At 38.9% G+C, this 18,767-nt stretch overlaps 1 protein-coding gene across 14 annotated transcripts in view; it reads right to left on the bottom strand.

The window, feature by feature from the left end:
• Nucleotides 1–18,767, bottom strand: part of MCF2L (MCF.2 cell line derived transforming sequence like) — a 149,380-nt gene that overhangs the window by 77,241 nt on the left and 53,372 nt on the right. For 2 of the 14 annotated variants that reach the window (XM_057422373.1, XM_057422385.1), the window contains exon 1: nt 16,691–17,139. The exons of 10 other annotated variants lie outside the window; for them this stretch is intronic. In XM_057422373.1, coding sequence (XP_057278356.1) covers nt 16,691–16,811 — 121 coding nt within the window. In that variant the 5' untranslated portion in view covers nt 16,812–17,139. Of the gene's footprint in view, nt 1–14,045; nt 14,274–16,690; nt 17,140–17,791; nt 18,280–18,767 lie in introns of those variants that run through there. 2 more of the 14 variants (XM_057422383.1, XM_057422384.1) reach the window with 2 other exon arrangements.

Raw genomic sequence — 18,767 nt, 5'->3', positions numbered from 1 at the left:
TGCAAGAATACTTTTCTGAGAAAAGCATCACCCTCACCTACACCCATTCAGTGAGATACAGGAACTAAGTATTTTGGCAATCTGGCTATTTGCTTGAATGAAAAAACAAACCTATGAATGTAAAGGAGGAAAAAGAAATCCCTACAGCGTGTTGGCTGTGATTGTTCTCATTGTCAAGATAGAGAGGAAGTATAAACCCCCATATTAATCAACACTGCCTAATCCAGAGCCCCTTCATGTTGTACGTAATGTGGACAACCACTTCTCAACAGGCTTCTGCCTTCCGATTTCAGAGGAAATAGTGGAATGAGTCATTCAGGTGAAACCCAACTACTAGTTTAAAAATAATTTCTTTTTTTGGAGGAGCACAACTCCTAATATCCATCATCCAGGGTCCCATCTAACTTCTTCTTTCCTAGCCTTCAAAGCTCCAAACCCCACAGTTACGTATGATTTTCCATGGCCTGATAATGACCAAGGCTAAGAGCACCAAAATATAGCATTATTTGTTTCAACCCTGCTATCCTTCAGTATTAACAACTAGACACATCTTTCACCTCCCGCTTCCAGGAACCAGCATCCTTAGACTGAACACATGGAAACTGTACAGAGAGCTCAGCCTGTGCTCTACAGAGGACTCAGAGCCTGCTCCTGCTGCACTGAAGGAACAAGAGCCCACACAGAGCGTCTCTGTGGAAAGCAGCCTCAGCTGCTTGGATAAATGGTATTTCAGGCAAGGGTGATTTTTTTGTTTTTTTTCCGGTTGGTTGGTTGGTTTTTTTTTCTTAGCAGATCTATTCTACACAGAAAGCTTAAAATTTCACTGGGCTAATGACACTATAGACTCCTGCGAAACACTCATGTGGGAAAAATGGGCTCTGGACAGAAACCAAATGCATTTTTAACTTAGCATTCTATTTTGGAGCATGTGCATAGGGGAAGCGTTTGCTCCATGGTTTTAATACCTGGTCTTCTTGCTGTGCACAAGAACAGCAGCAAGAAAGGAACTGAAGCACCAATTCCTTCCCTGGCTTTCACGATTCAGCCTGAAATACAACTGGAGAGGAAAGCTGTGTTATGTGGGCACTCATGTTAGAAACAGTATTTAAGAGCAAGTTTAACCTGCACTGAAACACACAGGAGCAACAGCCCTCCTGAGAAAAATCTGTGTGGGCACATGTCTCTATATTTATAAACACAAGAAAAATCATTTCAACTCCACGCATGTTCCACACTCAGGTTAAGCTCTCCCTGCCACCTCAATGTGGGCTTTGAGTGACATATTCCAACCCACAGAGCAATGCGCTGTGGGAGATGCTGTTAAAGAATGCATGCAAGGTGAAATGAGGGCAAACCCCAGTTTTATGAAACCCAGAGAAGGAAGCTATGCCTGGGGCTTAACGAATACAAGATCCTGTACCTGCTCAATAAAACACATGCAAGTGTGCAGCATGAGGGCGGCAACATTGGTTAGTGGTAAAGGATATTAAAGTTCAGTAAATTCAACATTAAAGTATAATTATTAAATGTATTTTTCCTTCAGGGGTGCAGTACTTAGCAAAAAGGACATCAATAAAATGATGTGGCACTTTGTGGGATTCAGCGTGACAGATCTATTCTTATAGCATGATTTTTAGCATAATGTAAAAGTATAGTCTCTCTAAAAACACATAGCAAAATAAACCTAATTTGCACCTGCAACCTCAGAATTTATAATTGGATGGAATTTATGAAGACATTGAGCAATTTGATGCATAATCTGTTAGCATCTAGTTGAGCATACAAGCCTACTTAAAAGCCCTATTCATTTTCTCCTTCTAATCCTTCTTGATGGATACTTTTTTTGTGGGGAGGGGGTTCCCCAAAGAACGAATGCAAAAAAGGTTTCACTGTTTTAAAGTCATCATTAAAAATTGCCAATTCTGTCTGGTTTACAGGAAGAGACTGCCAAGCATTAAAAGGAGTTGATACACACAAAAAAACACACACGGGTTTGTATAAATCCGTTATACAAAGCAGCTTGTTAAATGTCTGTGCAGCAATAAAACTAACCCATTTTGAAACTTCTTTGGCAGTTTTCAAGTTAGATGTTAAGTCATCAGAAAAGTTCTCTATCACATCCAAACCTAAATTTAAGCAAGCACATGCAATCAAAAATAACGGTCAGAAAAAAGCAATAAAGACTATGAATCGTGAGATAGACACTCTTTCCATGAAAATGAGCATACTAGTAATATCAAGAATTGCTGGAGCACTTTAAAATGTTGTTCAATTCATAGCATGAACCCTGAAATATCTTCCAAAATGATATTGCCAAGAAACTTAGGGAAATCTGTTGAGACATTACACTTTGAAAGTACTCTTTGCATTTCAAAGCTTTGAAGATTATACATCCCTTACACTAGGTATCCAGAAAATAAAATTTATCAAGGATGACACTTCTCTGACCTTGTGACCTTGAGGTTCTCCCAAAAACCATGACAGAAGCCTGGTCACTGAATGCAATTACCACGTATCTGTTTCAATTTCTAAGTATGTAATCATAGGCTTCCCCTTCACTGTGCTGCAGGATTTACCAAGGCTTCTTATGTCAAAGAGATACAAACACTGGATTTTCCTTCAGGTCAAATTTCATCACTCAGGAGTTAGTTGTAAAATACTTTATCCTGTAGTATTTGGTGACAGTTCTGTCTGTCCACAGCTACAAAAGCCAACCAAGAAACGGATGCGACCTTTTTAATATCACAAACAGCAGCAGTACTCCATGTATAGCAGTGCCTGCAGTGAGACGTGGCTATGCAGACCGCACTGGGGTGAGGAAAAGAGGACTTCTGGATCTGTATCTTAGTTGGCTGCAACGGTATTCAAAATTCAGGAGATGGGGGACTACAGTCTGACAAGACTTGAAAACTGTAATTAAAGATGGAAACCAAGTCACCACTGACATTAGGTAGGACTAAAATTCAGGAAAACCATGAGGATGAGATCCATTTTTTTACAGCAGCAGTGGGATTAAAGGAGCAAGTAGAGGAGACAGAAAATATAATTGGACATGGAGCTTAGTGGCAGAAGGGAAAACCCAACACTGAGTACCGAGAACAGAAACATGTGATGAAAGCACCACAGGAATTAAACTCAGGAAAGGTAAATCAGGCTTATTTTGTATACTGAAACATACAAACTTAGTAAGAATATTACTTCAGAAAGCAAGGAAAACAAAAAGACCATTACAACAAATGATGACTTGTGCCACAACCACAACTGTATTTATAGTCAAAATATAAAATGAAACTTTGTCAGCAATAGGAAACCCTTTTTATGACTCAAAGTACACAGAATCATCTTTTTTTCCAGATTAACAAGGTATTCAGGAAGCAGAAAAACTTTCAGGTCAAAAGTTGTGGGAGACTCAGTTCCAACAAAAATATCAGACGCTCCTGTAACACTGATGATAAAGGCTGCAAAATTATTTATTATAAAGGAAGGAAAGGAAAAGACATTTCCAGAAATCCTGAAACAGCAAACAGGACAGACAGAAGAGAATTCAAGATAAAAGACAGAAAACATTCTATCATGTCTCTAAAATAATCATTGGGGTGTATTTGGACAAATTAATTATGATATTTCTGTACTGGAGGATCATTCATAGGTTCAAATAAAATAAATAAATAGATCTGGTTATTAGATCATCTCAGTTACCTGCATCTCAGTTACCTGCCGTTTTAGATTGGTGAGTACAGGCAAATTCCCTTAGAGCTGGCCATCAGCTTTAAGTCTTACACTGCATAAATCTGACTCACATTATGATGGGGTTACACTTGAAAATAGTCAAACCCACATAACTGATAGGATAAGAACGTCACTGTCTACCTAACAGCTTCTTACTTTCAAGCCCGTTTTGATTTTGACTCATGACTTAGAATTTTTGTGGCCAAGGCATGCATGCTGCCTGTGGCTGTGCAACCCACCAAGTCCCCACAAATGTGCGAAAAGTGTGAAAAAACTCAGGCAAACATGTCAAGCAATCCTCAAAGCTCGCCATTTCCTCCACTTACAGGTTTCTAATATAGTATATCAATTTCTCCCATTGCCACTCTTTTCAACTCCCTAGGCTTCAACAAGCTCCCCAGTTTCCTCAAGAAAGGGAGACTTAGCATCAGCAAAGAGTAAAACAAAGCTCATTTTCCATGGATCAAAAACAAAGAGAACATAAAACACACTTAGGCTAGCTTCTTCTGGAGAGTCAACCCAGAGAACTGCTTCAGGTTCTCAACAGAAATTCAATTCCTCCCAAGAAAGAAAATCTCACTGCAGCAAGAGAATAAAATACCTTATTCCTTATGCTTAGCAGTGTGATACTCTTGGTTAAAGTTAGTTGATGAAGGGAAGACAAGGCTCACATTGGTTGTTCTCTGTATAAATACACGACATACAATCACACTTGACCTTTTTTATTTTGTAGATGCAAGACCTTTAAGAAAACATTATTGTTTTGTTAAAAAAAAAGGGAGTGATCCTTTAATTAATACTTCATTAAAAAATAAATCTAACCCTGCAAAGAGCTGTTGTAACATCCATAAACAACCACAGCAGAGCAGCTGTAACTGTGTTGTTTCCAGTCTCCAGGAAGCAAACAGGAAACCTATACCCTTACCTGATTGAAAAAGCAGCAAGTCCCCGAGATTTTAATCAACCTAAAGCAACAAATATTTTCCTTCTTTTCCAATTTCCTGGGCTGCTTCCTGGCCCATTCATGAAAGCAGTATAGAGACCAAGCTTTTCAACAGCAGCTTTACCTTTATTTTCCACATTAAATATTGTTACTTGCCCTATTATACTGTATTTACTTGCCCAGATGTGACAGCTCAGGCAGGGTTGTGCATTCAGACAATAAAACCACTACTCTGCCAAGGGCAGTTTGTTAGCATTAGCCTCTAACTTCAGAAGGCAGGATTTTTCAGCTCAACTCAAAACCCTTCCCACTATTTTGAGATGAGCAACAACAACAATACATGCACCATGCAAGAGATGCAATTAAGCTTTCACTAACAAGGAGTAAAGACCCATAAAAACTTGGCAACCCATCACATCCACCTCTTCACCTCTGCTGATCAGGATTTTGCAATTAGCAGAAAACAAAACTTGCCAAGTCCCTGCCTTTTGCAGCTCTGGGTTAACACCTCAACCCTCAAAAGCATTTGAAACAGTTTTGTGTTTCTTCTTACCATAAGAAGAATGAAGATGTAAAGAAGGATGAAACAAAGCCCAAAGAGCTAAATCCCACTTGTTCTGACACATGCAGCAGCTGAAGTAATGCCTATGAATCTCAAAAGAGTAAGAGATAACCCAGCCACAACCCCCAGCCATTCTTTCTGCTTTTCCTCTTGTTGCCTCTGTAAAACATGTATTTAGTTCCCACCAGCTCCTGCCTTACCAAGTGTGTACCTGATTAGTTTAATGTAATTTTAACTTAGCCCTTACCCTTGTATTTGCACTAAAGTGAAAAAGCACAGGGCAAGTGGACCAAAGGTGAAGGCATCCTTTGTAGTTCCCTGCACTATGGTGGCAGCAAGTGCAGGGAATTCAGGTCTCAACCTGCAGCCAATCTTTGAAGTATCTAACTGTCTTTTTAACAGGACAGATTGTATTTCTTTTGCTAGAAGCCTCCATCTCCCCTTACTCAAACACTTTTCTGTTGACTACTGCTCTTTTGATCCCCACACCATAGCAGTTTAGCCAGTGATGAATACATATACACCTTTCCAGGACACCAAACACAGAATACAGAGGATAACAAATACAGAAAACCAGCCAGTTCAAAGGCTTAGAAAAGAACCAAAGATACCGCTCAGTCAAAGAGAACAAAAGCAAAGTAACACCAGAAGTATTCCCACTCCCCAGTGAGGATTTATTTGCTGTGCTACATTTTGGAGGGGAACTTCAGGCAGGAAATGAGATATTTTTTAAAAAACATTTGGCACAGACTTCTTCAGAGCACTTGGAGAACCAAGGTATAAGGGACCCCAGATATTCCTTTTTTTTTTTTCATTGTGAGATTCTAGAAGTATTTCCCAGCAGCTCTCAGGGCTTTTTTTCTAAGTTTCTCCACAGTATGAACAAACTTGGTGCAGCTTACATATGACATGTGTTTAAATCCCTACTGTTAAATGTACATAATTCCTTAGAGCATTAAAAAACAATCCACATCTTCCTGTTAATCTCCCTAGTTTATTAGCTAGTAAAGGAACCAGCAGCTCAGCTACAAATAAATAAGAACATATAAGTACATTAGTCTCCACAAACCACCAACAAAACCCCTTGATTTCATTGAGCTGATTTCATGTGTTTTTCTTCAGGCAAGAAGGAAGAAACTCTTCACTGTACCTGAGTGGAAGGAAAAGGCTCACAGCTCTATCAATTTTGCCCAGAAAAGCAGCATGCATTTATCTGGCACCTCCCAGCAGCTGACTGGTGTTCAGCTTCAGCCGGCCCAGCTGGCGTGGATTCACAGGCATCTAAAGATCCACAGGTGCAGCCACTAGCAGTCAGGTGACAAGAGCTTGTGCAAATACTCTTTTTGCAAGTAGGTCTTCAGATGGAGTGTGGTACTATAAACCAGCAACTGAGGTTTTGCCTGAAGCCTAAACACAGAGAAATAGGCTCAGATATAACAGCAGCCTGGTCCCATGTGCAGCAGCAGTTCTGCTGAAGTCACTGCGTCCTATGCAACAGTAGAAATTAGAAGCTAATCTGTATACTTCTGGTGTGCTCCACAATTTGGCAAACTGTAACCCAAAGTCTGCTTTGTCACGTTTTCTCTGTTCTTATAGCATCGTTTTTTACCATATTGCCTCTCCTTGCTTGGATAACTCTTGGTATTATGCTCCAAAACATGCTTTCTGTCTCTAAAGCACTGATGCTGTTTGTGGGTACCAATAGCAACCTCTGTTTTTTCCTTTCTAAAATAAACATAGTCACATAGAGGAAATTGGTTTTTAGAAATTTAAACTATTCAAGAGTGAACAAGACCATTGTTTGGAGAGGGGACTTCAGGGCAACAGGGCACTACAACTACTGTGCTACAGAGCATCCATAAAAATCCTGCGTACCATAAGGGTTTGAGGTTGCATGTGCTGGGACAGGGAGAGAGGGGACAGAGTATTCTCATTGTTTAAATGTAAACAATAATAATAATAGATTTTTGTAACTGAGAAGGAAGCAATCTAATGTGGAAAACAGTTGTTATTACGCTGTTTATGACTCCTTGTTCCAGAAAAATATGCTGGGTTACTTTGGAACACTGAAGGGGGCTAAACTGAGGTGACCTGAAATTGGCCTAATGGCTGAAACCCCATCTGATAAAATGGGCTTAGGAATATCTTTTCTCTTTTTTTATACTGGAAGCATGCCAGAGTGGAAAATACTGGGTGGAGGACCCATAACTCCTGTGACTGCAAGAGCTTTACACTCAAACCCCCAGACAGATTCTAGTTGTTCAAGGCAATAAACCGGGTTCACTGCCAAAGGTGACTTCAGGGAGAAAGTTGTTACCTGAGTCCAAAGGCATGATCCTCAAATCAATCTCCTGACACATCAAAACCTAATGGCTCATTAGAAGCTTTTCAAACACAACGGAAGTTCTCTGCATAAAGTCTGATCTGCATTTAGACAATATTGAAAGAAATTCAAAATTCCAAAAGCGAGGCCAAAACCTCAAGTCCTTCCCTTGGGAAGGAAACAGGCTTTGTTTGGAGCCACTAGGACAGCTCTTATGTTTTTAAGCTCTAATATTAAAGGTCAGTACCATGAAACTTCCTCTAATGCTTTCGGTGGAAATGGCAGCAGAGGTTGATTTTGCGTTGAACTGCAGATGCACATTCCTCATCCTTGGAGCATGCTAACCAGACCAGGACACCTCATTCTGGGAAGTTATCTGGTTCCAACCCCTCTGCCATGGGCAGGGGCACATTTCACTAGACCAGGTTGCTCAAAGCCCCATCCAACCTGGCCTTGAACACAGCCAGTGATGGGGCAGCCACAACTTTTCTGTGCAACCTGTTCTAGTGCCTCACCACTGAGGCAGGTTTGACAATGTAAGCCTTAAAAGTTCCAGTCACACTCAGAGAAAAAACAGCAATCTTCCCTTAGGCTATCTTACATATACATTTTGTCTGGCTGCTTCAGTTAAAAGATTACTAAATCTGTGTTTTGTATCTCTGATCTCTTTTATAGAGCATTTTGTTGTGTCTACAAACTGTTTCATGTGTGAAGCATTACAAGACTTCATCACAATCAGTGTACATACTTCATTCGCTCAAAGGAGGTATCTTTTAATGAAATACTAGGTCAGCTTTCTTTGTCATTATTCAGCACGTGCATTTGGAGGCTGTTACATCTTATCTGATCCAAGTAAAAACCCACATATTTCTGTAAGCAAAGCATAGCATAAAATGTTTTCATTTTACTGATGTTAGAGAATTTTTCTTCTCAACTTTGAAATAACTTCTAATTACACAGGGAAACACTCAAAAAATTCAGTAGCTTGATTCCCCTCCCCCCCTCCAAGGAATCTAGCCCTAAAATAGCTCTGTAAAGTCACATGACAACATCTGCAAAAAATATTATTAGAGCTTACCTTGCAGACAAAGAACATAATTTTCAATAGCTGGAAGTCAGGAAAAAATCAGAGAAGGAACCAAGGTCAAACAGCATCAGTCAAAAGGTGAAAAGGTTACCCTAAACAAGGTAGTAGACACCACCTATAGTTGCACCTGAAGTCCTTAAATAATCTTTGATAGCCATCGTGGTAGATGATACAGACATAGATAGCAAAACATTATCTGTGCCCCACATGCACAGTCCTGTTAAAATGTTTGAACACACTACTGGAGTCCTAGAGGTTTATATGATAGAAGCTAGAGAGTTTGAAAGTGAGATGAAGGAGAGCTGTGTGGTTTTGGGCTCCCAAGAAGGGCATGTTTTGAGTTACTGTTTCAAAAACCCACTATGACACACAGTATTGGAAAGGTAAAACTTCTCTAATGTAAAAGGATAAAGGCAGTATCTTGAAATCTTGATGTCACATGCTAGCTCTCCTTAAAAATAACTGAACTACTATAATAACTGACCTTATCCATTTTCTCACATACACTTTCAGAATCCACCAAAGATGGTAAGAATTGGATGTTCGGCTAAAACAGAGAAGGTGCTTATTTTTTAATCATAAAGGCTTAGGAATTAAAGAGTAATTCTGCTCCACAGGCTCACTGCATGAAACAAGTTGGTTGTGTTTCATGAAAGCTTATGACTCTCACCTAGAACACAAAAAGGAGGGAAATACAGATTACATCTTTCTTTCACATCTTTCTTTCTTGCCTTAAAAGCAAGTAGCTCCTTCCCCAAAAGCCAAAGGACACATATAAGCAAGTTCTTCAACTATCCCTCTGACATATATTCATATAAACATGTCACATACCGTGGAGACTTCTAAAGTGATTTCTCAGAGAAATAAATCAAAAGATGGAATCATTCAAGGAACTACTCATGACTAATGCAATGAAGCAACTATGTTAAGACTACATCTGAAACTCCTAATGATTTTCAGAATACAGCCCCATCCAGACTATGATTACTGTAGGTAATTCATAAATCACAAGAGTTACTATAATTCAGGACAAATCTAAGATAAAATGCCACTAGAATTCTACTAGTCACAATTTTTAAAAGTATACTCTTGACTAATTAGTCACATCTGAAATTACAGGATCATTCTCTCCCAACTGCCCCACCAACTAATACCTGTTTGTTAAGTGGGCAAAGAACTCCATACTGGAAGACAACTACAAGTTATTCCCACTGAGCCTTTTAAGGTCTTCTTCTAACTTGGTCCCTGGACTCACTTTCTTTGTGGCCTCTATTTACAAAAATTCCAAAATTGAATAGAAACCTTGAAATAAGCAATAAGTGTAAGTCTGATGAAAATAATTAGATGAGGCTGAGATTCACTGCATGCTGACAGCAGTGCAGGTGGAGAAGTCTCACATTTTTTCCATGTGGGGTTAAGAAAGGATAAGAAGCAGCAGCTCCTACAGAAGATTCCTATAGGGTCCTCCAGTTTGTCCTTCAGCCTCACTCCAAAAGGAAAGAATGAACCTATTAAACAGCTTGATCCTTCACTCAAATTGTTTGCAAGTTGACAAACTCACTGTCAATGACACCAAAGACTGCTGGCAGGTACTAAAGAAGAGTTGTCATCTCTTTAGTACATAAGAGTAACTAAGACTCTCATCAGCAGTCCTTGCCCATTACTTTCAGAAAAAACACCAACCAACAAGGTCGAGGAAGGTTTTATGCCATACTTGAGTCAAAGTGCAAGAAACAGAAGTTGTATGTGAGCTTGGATTGACTGATGACTAAAATAGAATCTCTCTTGTTTTGTTTTTTGTTTTTTAATCACCAAGCAAGAAATGAAACATATAAAAGTTCAGTTGATCTTCGCTTCCTGCTTCGGAAGAAGTAGTGGCTCTGAAATAAGATAAAATAAATAAATAAATACAAGAGCTAGCTTCAACCAGGAAGTGGTGGAAATCTTAGAATAAGCTTTGATCCTTTTAACTTAGTGTGGTTTACCACATGACCATGTATGTTCAATCTTTTCAGATTAGCTTAACCTTCAAGGTTAATTTGAAGATGATGTGAGATTATTTTAAACAGCACAAGCATGCTTAGTAAAGGGAAGTAGTGCAGGCCTTCTTTTTAAGCATTACTTCAGTACAGCTAAGCAGATTGCAACAGCACATGATACTGGAAAGTTCTTGAAAGAACAATGAAAAAGATAAAGAGAGTAAATAAAGTTACATCCTGACTCCAAACTGGTTCTGCCCAGAGAATAAATACCTTCTTGTTGACAATTCCCTCTATGGGAAAGCAAAAGCATGCTATAAGAATAGTAAGGCATTTTTACTCTAAATTATTGAAGCAAAGTATCCCTGCTTATTTATCAGGGCAACTTAGGTTCTTTTTTTATTTTTTTGCTATTGCATTATGCTTTCATATATTCTTCAGCCACCATAAAAGCAGGAAAAACTAAATTCCTACTAACTCTCCACATACTATCTCATTAATGTCATTTATGCTATAGCTTCCAAGTAGATGGGCTTTTCAAATAGCACTAATTGCCAGGAAAACATTTTTTCATTTCAAAAGTCACAGACACAGTCAGATTTTGTTTTCTGATTATTCATTTACATATATTGAAGTAACAGAATAATTTTTGATATTGTTTTCCTTCATTGACATATATAAACCTTAATGTCACAGGACAACCACCCTTAGAAAAGGGCCGTTATTTGTAAGAAGCCTCAGAGTAAATCTCAGGAAATGGGCAGTGAAAAAATCAGAGGCAGAGGTTGGGGAGGTCCAAGGGGCAAGAAAGCAAGTTCAAGGAATTCAGAGTCAGTGGATCTGGCAGAACAGGAGCCTAGAGGCAAGGTCTTGTATTGACTCTAATTCTGTTGGTGTGGCTTTCTCTCTAATTTGAAAGATTCTTGAAAGTTCTTGCTTTCTCAAAGGAATCATCATCCAGGGGAATAAAGTTGTGGCCTGTTTATCAGTATCTCAGAGTCTGCATATTCCTATTATAAGGCGCACAGCTGGAGAAACAGTATTTCCCCCCCCAATTGAGTCACCAAAATTTTTAAATAATAACTTTTATAACATTTTAATTTAGCATATTAGAATTTTATGTTGTTTAAAAAGGAATTAAAATAACTTCTTAACACAAGAAATGGAAATAATAAGCAATTTCAGGGATCTTGAGAGGGACCGCTCTCGGAAATCTGCTGATAATGTCATCTATTTTAGATATTTCTACTTCCCATCACAGTATGCATCTTCATGCAATTGTAAAATACATCTCTCAAACCATACATATCCTTCACTTTTACTTTTTAACACAAAGAATAAAGATTTTAAAATTATTTAAAAAAACCTAAACAGGATGTATTTAAAATTTCAGGAAAAAAGAGGTTAGAAAAGGAGGCTGGGGTCCCTCTGTTTTATAGGACAAGTCAGTACAGACACTTAAGTGAAGGAATTTAAACATTTGCCATGTTATCAGAACTGGTACCTCTGAAAGTAACAGCCTCTTTATTAGAAAACATACTAAACACATTCCAGCAGCAGAAACTGCCCTATAAAATCGTGTGATAATGCTGTGAAACTGATTTCTGTATCAGCAGCTCCCTCTTGATGGATGTACTGCCTATGAACTTTTCTGGCTTTGGAAGGATGTCAGCTGTGACTGGTTTTGCTGATGTGCTCACTTTTCACTGAGTAACTTGTCTGAGCCAAATAAACCATTAAAGTACATCACAGATATGACATGGTAACAAGTTTGGAGGGGTGCTATTTGAAAGGAAAGAAAGTTCTGTAAAAAACATATATGAAAAAATAGATCCTAAAATATCTAATACTTTACTTCCTTTGGAAAAGAGGATTTAAAATAAAATCCAAATTCTACCACCCACTATTCAGCCTCTTCCACTAACATGTGATCTGTGAACAGAGTGTATTTTCAAGAATCAATGAGCTAGCAAAACTGACACTGACTCTTGAAATACGCGCTTTTTTGGCACATATAAAACATGGAGTTCAGAATGCTTCCAAGAACACAGTCCCCAGCCACACACCTTATACACTCTTGACTTAGCAGACTGTACAAGTCTGTTTACATTTACAAGATCTAGGAGTCATAAAGTTAAACCAACTTACCCTGCGCCGCAAAATCCAGCCATGAACACCATTCTGAGAAAAAATAATAGCTCTTCATTTCAGCTACAGAAATTCCTCTATGATTCATCATCAGAGAAGAAAAATGTCCACTTTTCCCTTCCTCCGCTCAGAACAAACTAGCCCGCGAAGGTAAGAGCTTTCATGTTAATTGAACTTTGTTCCATAAATGCAACAGGTGGCACAAGATGACTTTACAAATGTATTTTCCTCCAGTAATGCCACTGTTCTTGTAATTATCTCTTTAATTATAGTGTTTTCCCCTCATGTCACCACCCTGAATATTTACAGACTGCTGATACATCCAGTGTCTGATACAGTATATCCAGGCTATAGGCTGAAGCCCTAAGCATATACTCACTCATGTTAGGCTTTAACAAGGCAAAGCAAAACTGTTTTTCATGCAGATATTCACAACACTATCTGGAGCCAGTTGTACTGAATTGCTCACTCACAAGTTTAATGTTTTGGTGCAGTTTATCACCTCTGCTATGGATTCACACCCAACTCTCTTCAACTTTCTACTAGAAAAAGTGCAAGGTCATTTCCAGGTAATGGAAGTCTCAAGAGTGGAAATCTCAAATAAATCCCTTTTCAACATGTTTATCCAGCCAGCAAACAAAGGTGTGAATACAGCAAAACAATAAACACAGCCTTACACGCCTAGATTTATCTGGAATGGGAACTAACAGTAATAAAGTTGTAGTGGCAGACTTTAACACTGATCAGTAATCTCAGCATTTACACAGGCTCCAGGCAGGCTTTTGCTATGTTGAAACCTTCAGCTAGTTAAGTATGTCTGCTATATTCATGTGCTCAGTCTGACATTTCCTGCATCCATATATTCTGCTATCCAGCCTGTAAGCTAGCACCCTGTCCCCATACAAGAATGCCCAATATCCAACAGAAATACTCATAGAACTCTAAGAGAAGATGAACCACACCACGCCCTTAGCAGACACAGAAAATTCAAGAATGCTCTTCCTCTAGACCCCTCTCTACAATTTGTATTGGATTACCCAGGTTGAGGATTAACCAAGTTTTATCTGATTATTTCACTACAGAAGTCTATTAGTATTAGACACCCACATTAGAGTGCTGCCTCACTGTACCTTGTCACAGAACTTCTCTGGGTTGGATCTGAAGAACCCTGGGACATAGACAATCTCCTCATCTATCAATTCATTACATGCCTACAGCATACATGCAAAAGCAAACCGCTACAGACCTTTAGTCATCTTCATCAGAAAACCAACCTGAATCCTGTGTGAAAAGATGAAGACTATAGGATGCCTCCAAAAATACTCCCTGTCCATACTAAGCACAGCACAGACTGAAGACGGATGTCTCTGAAGTCTCCACTTGCCAAACTTGTTTTGCAGCTTTGGGTTCAAGCTGACCTACTGTTCCTGTTTGCTTAGGCAAAGTGAGAAGAGGGAGAATCTGAAAGGATGGTCTGTGAGAACCATGCCAGGAAGCCCATCACAAAGGGCCACAGCAGGTCGGGAGCCTGGGAAATCTCCCCTGCTGATGGGAGGACAGGTGCCCTCACAGAAGACAGCTTAAGCCACAGCTTTTGAGGGCTAAAATCCATCACAAACTGTAGAAGTGCTGTCCCACGTGCCTGCAGTTGGAGATGCAGAAGCACACAGAAGTAGTATGGTCAGGAATGGAGGCAGAGACCATGATGCTGCCTCACATGAGCCTGGGGTATCAGCCTGAGCCCTGCCTGCCCAGGCAGGAGGGACCAGACAGCACTGGTACCTGTTCACGTAAAGATTTCTATATCGAATATTAAATATCTTCACATGCAGGGAAAGGGTGATGTGACAGTGTGCAAACTTGCGCTTGGCAATTTCCAGAGATGCTAATGAAGAGAGAACAAAGCTCTGTAAGACCTGGGACAACAGGACAGAGTGGCTTAGGTTTGTCACAAGAAGAGAGATGCATGCATCATGGGATTTACAGAATCACAAACACATTTACTTTAGAAATACATACTTGCCAAAATTGTAGTTTTACTCAGCATAGCTACAGGACAGAAATGTTCCCAGGCTGCAGTACCTTTCCCCTTCCACAGTACAAACCCTTGATCCACCTTTTGTGTACTACTTGGTCTGGAAGTGCCACTGAATGCTAACCAAGGTCTGCTACCAGGAAGGTGGGAAAACTTCAGTCCAAAAGGCCAGAAAATGCCTTTGACCGAAACAATGGAATAATTCTCACTGGATATATAAGGTTAACATTAGAAGCATATAATTGCATTCCTACTGTCAACATAAAATGGGTAACAGGAAGAAAAGGAAACAGAATTTTTGCATACTTGAAGACTTCAAAAAGAAAAGGCTGCAACACAATCAAAAGGAGTTTAGGAATAATAAAGATGGGTGGGAGAGAAGACAGACAGCTTCCAACAGAAACATACAGTTTTCTGACTATACACACCTATATATAGTGAAAGGAACCTGTAAGTAAGAGATGGTTGTACAGAATTATAAGATTTATATTAAGGATCTGAGTCTGAAGGAAATTAGGTGAAAATGAGGAAAACTATCTGTGTTAGAACGTGTTCAATATATTAAATCTGTGGTGTTCACCTATGCAGTCAGGGTTTTGCCTATACTTGAAATTAGCTCTAATCCACTCATGAATGGCCAGAAGGCACTCAAAACGTTTAAGTATATATATGTTACAAAATAATTGGTACAAGTGGTAACTTTTATGGTTGCACTTTGAACCTGACTGCACTGTGATTACTGTCAAGAGATGGTCGAATCCTACAAGAAGGGAAGACTGAAATTTGAGGGGGCCTTGTTTTGCTTTGCTTTGTAAGACTGCATTCCATGTATCTAAAATATTACTAATTTTTTCCTGATTTTTCTTTACTGTGGTTAACAGTAATTAACATGAAAACTTTCTCTCATCTGAGCTGAATAGAATTCATTGTTAAATTTTGATAACTTATTAGTTAGCATTCCTCAAGGTACCAAACCTTGACTTCATGAATGCTCAGAACTGCTAAGTCAGGCACTTCACATTTTCCATGAAAACTTCACATTTTACAGGTTATGGAAAAAAAAAAAGAAAGGTTATTAAAAAAACCCTTGCATTTTCATTTCAAGCAAAATAAATAGCAAAAGACTCAGTGAGCACAGTACAAAAGAAGGCATGAGCAAAAGAGATCACCAGACAGGCATTTTTTTTCCTTCCTATTTTTTTCTTTTTAGAAAAAACATACCAAGTCATTGTGCATATAACCAAGAAAGGACTAATTAATTATTGAAAAATCTAACCTTATATCAGCCAGTTAGGGTTAACCTATTTCAGAAAAAAATCCTAACAATATGTAGTTTTACTAAACACAAAAATCATATAATTATCAGTCATACTAACATATTATTACACCACACACTATGTGAAACAAACTTTGAGATTGAAAAGTAAATTTAGTACATTACACTTACAGATCAGAGGCTTTCTGATTTTTTGAGAACAGTTTAAAACATTTTTTGGTGTAATTAGTCAAGTTTTTTAAGAGCTGAGCATTCAGTGAAGTTTTTCTAGAGTTTCAAAGGATGGTTGCTGTAAAGCATTCAAATCTGTGTCAGATCATACACCTGAACTGTGAGGAAAAACAAGATAGCGTGGTTTTCTCCAGTTAGTACTAGTGACAGAAAGTAATAATTATCCACAAATAATATCTAATAAGGACAAAAATATATATTTTTTTAACTGTAACGGTTGCCAATCCCTACATGAGTGTGCTTTGAGAAAAAATACTCATTCCTGCAATTTACATCAGCTGAGAAAATCAGTAACACAAATAGTAGGCTTAAATTTAAGTGCAGCATGCTACGTAAATATAAATCACACTATAGTATCACCTATACATTAACCTCACCAGAGCATATTTGTCTTGGGTTATTTCGTGAGTGTCGTCTGCCATGAAAGATTTGGATGAATCTTGGTAGGGTCCTAAAATGACTTTCATGTCCTTCCCTTAAAAGGCGACGTTGAGACATGGATGCGTACTCCTGTATCTTCACCAAAGGAAACAAAAAAACCAGCTCTTCAGAATTACACTCTTCCAACACACTGAAAGATACTCTGATTTTGTTTTTAAATGTCAATGGAACATAAAATTTGTGAAATTCAAACGCTACCAAAAGAGATAAAAATAGGGTACAGATTTAAAGAGTTGGAAATAGGTGAAATGAGGTTATTTGTACTGTATGTGCTTTCCCTCAGAAACCAATACCTAGGTTTTACTAGACAGAAAAAAGAAAAATCAGTGGTTGTTAGTGGACTGAAAATGCTGAAGTAGTTTCTACAGGAAGCTGTAAGACCCTCTTAGTTTCTAGCATTCTGCACCCAGCAGACGACGGGACATCTTGCCACAGCTTTCAGCCTGCTTTCGGTGTGACTAGTATGAATAAACAAGGCATGGCTTCTCATGTAGGCAGATCAGACATGGCAAATGAAGGTTGTTTTTTTTTTTTAAAAAAAGCATGAAACCATCTGGTTTTCAATGTTTCATCCAAAATTAGTGTAGCCAAACTGGCAGCCCTGTGCTGTTCCTGGTGAAGAAAAAAAAGCCCCCACAAAACATCCAGTTTGTTAGTGCACTCCAGCCATGCACGGTGCTACAAAGCCACTGCTCATCCCAAGTAGCTGGTTACTATCACCTCCATGTTTGCATCCTTCTCCTTAATGCGAGGGATGATCAGTTGCTGCAAAGAGATATCCGACGTTTCTCCTGAAGAAGGGAAAGTTGAATGTCTGTCTTATAAGTTTACAGTCTTGCTCAGGAGTTCACAACTTGGCGCTCCGAAGGCAGAATCTCACTTGCTGCATTTCCTACTTCTGAGTCTAAAGGATCCTGTATTCCTCAGGGGCCAGTGCTATGCTGATGCCAGCAAATTAGAAGAAAATACTGTTTTGACTACAGTGTTTTCCATTAGAAACTCCTCCACAGTTTGTTTGGGCTAAGTCAGACTCTCACCATCAATCCATCTCCTCTTCTTCCCCCTGCACTTGTACGGAAGTGAGGACCGAGCTCCTCAAAGGCAAATCTGTTTCCAGAATATGCAAGCAGAAAGGTCTTGCAAAGAAAAACCTGAATCTTCCTGGGAGTTAACAAACTACTAATAGGAAGGAAGGGAGGGGAAATGAATCCCAGGCTTTCTTAAAACATATCAGGAAACCCTACACTGTCTGTTCCCCGTCTCTTTCAATGCAGGAGAGAGGAAACTGATAATGCTGCTTTACTTGGCAGTCAACATTTTCCTCTCAGTTCTGTTTAACTATGTCCTGTAAGGCCACAGATCAGCCACAACCCCAATATACACCATTACAGACATCAAAATGAAGAAATGTTTTGAAATATGGTGTACCAATTATTACACTGAAAGCAGGTAAGTCACACTGATGTAAATATTAAATAACTTATTTCCAAATACAGGTTTGAGTATACCTTGTTAACAGAGGAGAATCGTTACGATTTTAGCTGCAAAATGCTCAACTTAAAACATGCAATCACAGGCAAATGTGACAATCTTGAAATGTGATGGTCAAGGAAAGTATCAAAATAAATAAGGATTGATGCATTTCATACAAATACCATTTGTTTTCCAAAATCATTGTACTATGCAGATGGACCACTGCATACTGATTCATCCTGAATCAAAGGCCTACCAAGCTTATTTAAGTAATACAGGAATTAAAAGGAAGGAAGGGAACAGGCTAGTGGTGGAAAACTATTGCCACATTACTGTATACACATTGCCACTGTACTGTATACTGAGGATTCAAACAACAGAGGAACTGAAGTAACACACAGTGTCCATATTAGACAAAACTCCACATTTTGTTTGTGCTGCTCATCACTGGGGGTCGCAAAGCAGCAGTTCTGGTTTGAAATAGGACAACAGCAGCACCCACAGAGACAACACTGCAGCCTGTTCCTTGCTGCTGACCTG

This window comes from Pezoporus wallicus, unplaced genomic scaffold (assembly GCF_028554395.1).
Source record: "Pezoporus wallicus isolate ANWC-B61680 ecotype Strahan unplaced genomic scaffold, APGP_CSIRO_Pwel_v1 contig_5785, whole genome shotgun sequence".
NCBI lineage: Eukaryota > Metazoa > Chordata > Aves > Psittaciformes > Psittacidae > Pezoporus > Pezoporus wallicus.
Note: the sequence above shows the minus strand (reverse complement) of the source record. Positions and strands in the feature narration are given on the sequence as shown.